General features: G+C 41.3%; 1 protein-coding gene across 1 annotated transcript; it reads right to left on the bottom strand.

Moving 5' to 3' along the window:
• Positions 1 to 3,600: 3,600 nt before the first annotated feature.
• On the bottom strand, positions 3,601 to 6,156 carry LOC147883802 (uncharacterized). The gene is made up of 3 exons (XM_087398632.1): positions 5,711 to 6,156; positions 4,905 to 5,101; positions 3,601 to 4,764 (listed from the first exon to the last, which is right to left on the bottom strand). The coding sequence occupies exons 2-3, from the start codon at positions 4,942 to 4,944 to the stop codon at positions 3,656 to 3,658; spliced, it is 1,149 nt and encodes a 382-aa protein (XP_087254758.1). The 5' UTR covers positions 4,945 to 5,101; positions 5,711 to 6,156; the 3' UTR covers positions 3,601 to 3,655.
• Between the last annotated feature and the right edge of the window lie 1,509 nt (positions 6,157 to 7,665).

Raw genomic sequence — 7,665 nt, 5'->3', positions numbered from 1 at the left:
TCTTCTAGGCCCCATGGTATGCACGAACCGTAGTTCCAAGTCAATGCTGAGAAGATGTGAGTGTGCTGTTGGAAGCTTTGTCCTTTTGGAAATTAGCTTGCTTCTAGCGGAGCTCTTGGATTCTCACAGAGATGTTCTTTGCTACTTTTTCTTCTCCCCTTGCGTGTTGGTTTCCTTATATAAACATGGCTTTGTAAAGATCTAGATCCAACTATAATATAATACAAATACTTCTTTTTGCTAAAAAAAAAAGAAGAGAAAATGTGGGTAAGGTTAAAGAATGTGAAGCCAAAATTTTTTGGAGTTAAGGAAACAATGAGAAGTATTTCTTGTAGATTCTCTAAAGTTTTTTGGGCCAGAGTATCAATCTTTAAGGAGAAAAAAAGCCAATGAATATTGAAAGGCAAGTTCTAATTACGGCAACATTAACAACATCCAAAGCATATAATTCTCCTTTTTTCTCGCAAAAAATAAAATATTGAAAGCATCCAAGAAATATCTACAATATGCATAAAGCAAGCAAATACAAGTGAGCTTTAGTATAATAAAATTGAAAATGGAAGAAAGGATAAAGGATTTGAAGGCAAACCTTCTATAGACTCTTGGCAATTTGTTGTATCTAATGTGGTCATATGAGGGTCATACTAACTTCAATATGTACTCATGAATGTAGTGTTGTCGACAAATTCATGCCATGTATCTTGATAAAAATTTGTTTCAAAATTCCTCTTTTTTTGGACCCAAGTTGTGAGTGTTGGAAAAAGGGCACTTGGGATATTCCCACTTTTCCTATACGGTCTTATGTATAGGTATATATTGTCATTATTCTAATGCAATAGTGTGATTTCATATAAAAATATTCTTTGTTAGTGTGCTGATTTGAAAGTGTGCCAAAAGCATGTGGAAGCTCCTAATCTGTATCTAACATGGTATTTTATGAAATATAATAATGGTGTGTGGAAAAAAGTACAACTTTTTTGTTTGTATTTCCCAAAATTAAGTAGGTACTAATTGTCTCTTTCTTGATATGTGTGTGTGCGCATGCATGTGTAACAAAGAGGGACACTTATGATCATTTTTGTGGTTCTCATAAGTAACTATGAATGAAAGAATGTGTGATTGAAAAATTTGGACTAGAAATGCAAAGTACCAGTGATGTAAAATGTAACAAATAACATGTGAATGTAGACGTATATGTTGTGTTATATTAACCCCACCCAATGACCTAACACTTCATGTTTTACAATGCCTCCAACTCATTTTTGAAGAGCATATATAATATTAAATACTTAATAAAATGAATGTCTTCTAGTAGAAAGGACAACTACCTTTGCACGAAAGGGAATAACTGCTTGGGTGTTGATGAAAAATGTAGGAAATGTCATTATGATAGAGGGATTTTTTGAACATGTGTGGAAATAAAGAAAGTGATTCTCTTCAAAGATGTAGACATAATTCCGGATTCCTTCTAAAATTTCAAATCTTTTAAAAGCTTTGCTTGAAATGTGTTATGTTTGACGTTTGCACTTTTGTGTACTTTTGGAATATACCATTTCCTTATGACTCCCTTATCTTGTAGGCTAGAATAAATCCTTCTACGATATCTTGAAAGATTTTTACAATATTTTGGATGAACATTAAAAAAGAGCCTTTAGTTATCTTGTTTGAAAATCCTAGTGTGATCAAGGAGGAAATCTTTTTATGCCAAAAATATTTTGAACGAAATGCTTTCTAGCTTGAAAAAAATTCATTTCCAAAGGAAAGAAAATAGGAAAAGCTCTTCCTTAAAGGTTATAATGAGATGCTTTTATGACCATTCAAATACATTAGAGCATATAGTCGTACTTATGGGTACAAAACTTTAAAGTTGCTTTCTTGTGCCCAATGTGGTTTAGACTACATATTAAAATCAAGAAACTATGTTCATGATGGGTCCTCTCATCACAAATTACTCGATGAAGCCACACGTAGGGCAATAGTTGGATAGAACATCCCTACTACCCCCTTGAAAAGTCATGTCATGGCTTCTTGCCAAACAAATATGTTTCAATGAGTTAAAGTGAATAGATTCATATGCATGTAATTCCTTAAACCATGAACATGGCATGAGCTATTTTTATCCTCTAAAGTGGACGAAAAGTAAAGAGAAGAAGTGCTTTCGTATATAAACTAGCGTACTTGTTATGGTCCTTACTATTTGGATCTTGAAGGTTGTAATAATGCTAAGAGTGCCATTATCCCAAGCCTTACGAATTGTGTTGTACATGCTACTACTAGATGCAGTTTTTACGTGCATGTGTTCAATACCTTGATGCATAGGTCTTTTCTATACAAAACTAAAAGATATTCCCTTTTATATTAATACACACACACACACAAACACACACACACACTCTCTCTCTCTCTCGCATGAGCGCTTGTTGAGCACGGACCCGCCCACCTACACCCGACACACCTATAGGCACACATAAGTGTGTACAACGACCCCCATACACATGCACGCATGCACACATAAAGGCACATGTGCACATGCTCTCTTCGCATGAGCGCTTGTTGAGCACGGACCCGCCCACCTACACTCGACACACCTATAGGCACACATAAGTGCTCATGTGTACAACGACCCCCATACACACGCACGCATGCACACATAGAGGCACATGTGCACATGCATACACACACAAGATTCAACCTCAAGATGATGGCCTGCTGCCTCTCTTTACAAGGACACTCGAAAAAATATTAGGATATGTGACAGAAATAATGCAACATCTACTATGAAGCAATAGAGAGGTGTTGGGCATAGAGAAATGAAACATCAATAATGAAAACCTAAGGGTGGCACGATGTTGCACTAGCATAGATGGAAAATTTTGCATGGGCGTGGCAACGCTCAACATCTCGGCAATTCGATGTCTTCAATGGTAGCTAACTTAATCAAGGCTAGGTTGGCTACACTGCACTCTGTGCCTCTTTTGTGTAGTCGAGACTCTGAGTTTATACTTCAATGCATGTCTCCTTATTAGTAGATGTGGTTGTAAGCTCTCCTCTTAAGATTACTCGAGTACCTTGTTGCTTCTTATGAGTTTTTGCGCTAGTATTGCTATGTGCTATATCTATAGTACGCTAGTATCCAAAAAGATGGACATGTAAAGCATGGAGGAAAGGTTTATGTTGGATGCACTACACTCCATTAATTTACTAAAAGGACTTAAACAAGGGGCTTCTACAATTTTTTTCGCTAGCTTTATGTGGATGATAGTCCCTCAACTTCTAAAGCTTTTAGGTTTTATTAAATGTTTGTTGCCTCTTAGGAAAGGCTATTTCTATGTAGTGTCGAAGGGTATTACGATGTTATAAATTTGGACTTTGGTGATGTTATCCTTATGGCTTTTACTACTGCTTTTACATGAGGACCGAGGTACATTGATCTTCTAACGAGGTTTGTCATTGAAAAATTCCACATTTTGTTTTTTGTATTGTAAACTTTAATGCCGCATTTTGCAAAACGGCTTCAGCATGATGAACGAGAGATGCTTACGTTAACGTGGATGACAACATTGAATCATGCGGGATGGAACAGAAAGATCCAGCTGAGATTGGTAGAACAGCGCATCGTAACACAGTAGACAACTTACAGATTGCCCTGTTTTTGTTAAGAAAATAAGGTAAAATTGTCGTCAAGGGGAAGCAACGGAGGATCGTGAGTAGCGGGAGCAGCAGCAGAATTAACAGCAGGAAGAAGCTGACAGCTCGAAGAAGTGGGCCGAAAAGCTGCAGGATGATCCATCGGTGGAAAGCTGTTGCAGCTGGTCATGCCCTCCGATTGCTTTGCTATATTCAATCCTCCTGCTGAAGCGGGAATATGCAGCGTCTTGCCTATAGCCTCCATCGTCTCCACTTCCATCTTCAGAAACTTGAGATACTGCACGGCCTCCTCCAACATCGACGCCGTGTCCATCTTTATGCCCCCTGGCACTAGCCTCTGTAATATCCTTATCCGGTCGCTTATCCTCTGCCTCCGATGCCTTGCCGCCACGCTTTGTGGGTCGCTCGAAATTCTCACATTCTTCCTCCTTGGCCTACGCATCAGCTCTTCCGACAGATTCACGGGCTGCAGCGCCGCTGTCATGTATAGCATCTCCTTTGTCCCCAGGAAGGAGCAGCTCTTGGTCTCTCGAATGCACGAGCTTGCAGATTTAGAGGCTTCCTCGTGTTGAGAGACGAGAGATGACGTATCGTAAGGACTGACACTACATCCGGTATTGGTGGTTAACGGAAGTCCGGTCGAAAACACCTCTTGCGGCTGCGAAAAGCCACAGATACCGCCTTCACCAGCGTCATACATACCATCTTTCGGCATCAGCTCTCCGAAATCGGTATTGGTCACCGTAAATTGCCTGGCAGCACCATTCTCTCCTGGTGCACAATTCAGAAGCACGGATGCGTCGCCTGTATAAGCGATGGTCTTTGGAGACCTCATATCATCAGAGACTGCTCCGGCGGATGTTCCCAAGCGTCCGTTCATGACAGTAGAGAAGGAGACTATCGGCCATTGAGACGCTGAGCAATTCCTTATGGCCTTCTCGCTCGTCTGTGTTTCGGTGATGCGCCCTCTGCTGTCGTCCCTCACCAGCCCTCCTAGTGATCGTGCAAGTTGGCTTGCAAACAATGAGGCACGACGGTGCTCCATTTCAGTACCAAGATGGTTAACCTTCTTCTCGATACCGTGACTAGGCGGCAGAAAGGTAGAAACTCCGTTTCCTACAGGAGGGGACTCAGCGTCAATGATTCTCGCTTCCATAACTCGATTTATAGCAATCATATGCTGCCCTCGTGAGTCGTAAGATTTCCCACTACTATATATAATATACTGCGAGATGGAGAAGGATCGGTATACTCACGATTGAAAGAATGAGATTGCCGAATGCATTTACCGGCCATGGCACTTCCCACTTTATCGTATTCAACTGACTACCACCTACAATGCTGCAGGAGACGCAAGCTGAAAATACGTAGACTCTCGTCCCCCTCGAGACTCTGCTTTGAAGACCACGGTAACACGGTACGGCACACGGTCTCCAACACTTCGCGACGGAACCTGCAGCAAAATCGCCCTTCTGGATTAGAAGTCTACCCTTGTATGACCATTGTTTCCACTCGGGTCCTTTCCCGGCAACGTGGTAATCTGAGAAGTGCACCTTGCCTACCAAACAAATTATGACGAGAAGCAAGAAAGTCGACGTCCCGTAAACTGGGAGACCCTTCCTTTTTAGAAGATTATAGCTTAGCAGCATCAAGATCTGTTTCTATTTGGACCGATGGTTGGCGACTCTTCCGGAAATGTTTCGCTACTTTGTTTCGGTGTGCAAAAGAACAGTTCTCAAGAGTTTATGTATATTCTTGGAGTTCTGGCAACGGCATACCGGCAATCGACTTTCATTTGCATGACAACTGGCTACCGCTGTTAAGCGACGCATCTGTAGGTCCTAATAACTCTCGACATTCTTTGATGCTTCTTAACTTGATCTACGGGGTTGTGGTAGACCCGATTGGCGAGATTTACTCCACGGATTACTAAACGGGAACAAGGTGAGCACGTGAAGAATGCATTCGTGTCTGAAGGAGATCTTGGAGATCGTGCGCGTTTGCAGGGAGGTGGGGCTTTCTATATTTTGCTGCTATAATTAAGGAATGGCAACGAGATTACCAGCTCCGCAGCAGCTGTCCGATTGCCGCGAAGATCGCTGGGCTATTTTGTTGCAAATCACGTTTCTGGATCCACGAGGCACGGTAATATTGGCGAGGGAACGTGGCGACGGAGGGAACAGAGCTTGACAGATGGACAGATAGGAGGTTCAGACTCCAGAGATCAACTACAGAATCATCACCGGCAGTACCAAAGCGATAAAACAGCACGACCAGCAGCAATAACAACAATATTATCGTGACAACCTTCACTCAAGAGCAACGAAACCAATAACAAGAAAAACAAGAGGCCGCAGTCAATATCGTATAGGAAGTTCAGCATACAACATCTCAACGACGACGTCAACACGGCTGTTGCTGCGAGAAGAACGCTGCGAGAACAGCAGGGAAACAAACAACTAAAAAGATTGCAATGGATTGCTAAAAGTAGAGAGGAACAGTAGAAACAAGAGCGCTCTCAAAACAAAACTTGGAGAGGGGAGCGACTGGCGGATGAGAATGTCGGAGGAGGAATTTGAAGGCGTACGTGAGGTGATTGATGCGTTGTGAAAATTGAAGGTCGTATAATGTGTTGCACAAACGTTGCCTGTCATAGCATTGCCTGAGAGCATCTTTTTTGTGCCTTTCTATTTTCCAGCTAGAAAGTGCCCCTGTCCTCACCCAAGTCCCATTCTAGAGCTCCCTTGCACCACCTCACGTGATTTGGGCATTTGCCCACTTGAGCGGGCCGCTCGCATTCGATTCCCTCGAGAAGCTCCTCTGCCGTTTGTCAGCGTAGTACCCCGTAGGTCTGTGAGTGGGTGTGAAAAAAATAAAAATAAACTATAGGCTCCCCTTACACGCTATTTTGATGGCCGTTGCCAAAGTTCTGAGTTCCATGAGCACAGTCTTTCGTGCACTGCCAAAGCCACATGGTCACCGTGCCTTGGAACAAAAATGCATGCTACTTGCAATAGCATATTGTCTTTTAACCTCACCTAGATCACATACCCTTACGAAAAACTATTGTGCTCCTTGATATTATGGGTTCTGCATGGTCATAGACAAGGTTCACCTTAAACCTTGATAAAAAATGACTCCTTCCTAAGATCCACATCGCCCATGATGGTTATCTCCCCTACTCTACATGAGAGAAATGAGTTAATCCATGCCCTCAACCATTTAGAAAAATGACTCCATGCTAGTGTTCAGTCTCAGGAGGGAATTGTGCACAAGTCTCCTTAGGGTGGGTCAGGGCAAAGTTAGGGACATGCTGTAGGTCCCAAATGATGTATCTGTCCAACTTAAGCTTACTAAAAAGAGTACTTTGTTTATTTCTTCTCACACGATCTTTTATTTGATAATGATTTCATATTAATTGCATGAAACTATTTGAAAATCCAGTCCACTTATAAGTATGTAAGAATGTTTGTTATTTATTTTCTAAAACAGGTTCTCAATTAACATCTTAAAGACAATTGCACATAAGTATATTCATATAAAATGCATGTCACACCTCAAATTTAATGTTGCAAAAGAATATGTAAGTTGTGAAGGATTTCTAGTCTTATATGAGTTAAAGTGAAAGAACTTTCTTAATACTCCTTCAATACAGTGCACATTAGGTTTTTAATGTAGTGAACCCCAACGACATATCTAAAGCTTGGGCATTTTTTATTACACTTCGAACACACATGCCATCAAAGTTTTTCTAGGTTTCCACCACCATGCTCTTCCTTCATTAATCCTAGCAATTTCTAAATATACGGACAAGAAGGAAGTTTTGCTTAAGAGAAGGGGATTGGATTGGAGGGTTAGTAATTTGTGGTGTGCTCCATAAACAAACACTCTCATTGAAACTCCCTTTTGATGATCCACCCACAACAAGGTTGGGTATTCATGGCAACAACCTCTTTCATTGTAGGGATTACATATTTTCCCTTTTTTTATCCCCAAACTATTTGCTTTTCTTGAAAT

Source organism: Dipteris shenzhenensis, chromosome 27, assembly GCF_047967505.1.
Source record: "Dipteris shenzhenensis isolate YYH24624 ecotype China chromosome 27, Dip_SZ_1.0, whole genome shotgun sequence".
NCBI lineage: Eukaryota > Viridiplantae > Streptophyta > Polypodiopsida > Gleicheniales > Dipteridaceae > Dipteris > Dipteris shenzhenensis.
Note: the sequence above shows the minus strand (reverse complement) of the source record. Positions and strands in the feature narration are given on the sequence as shown.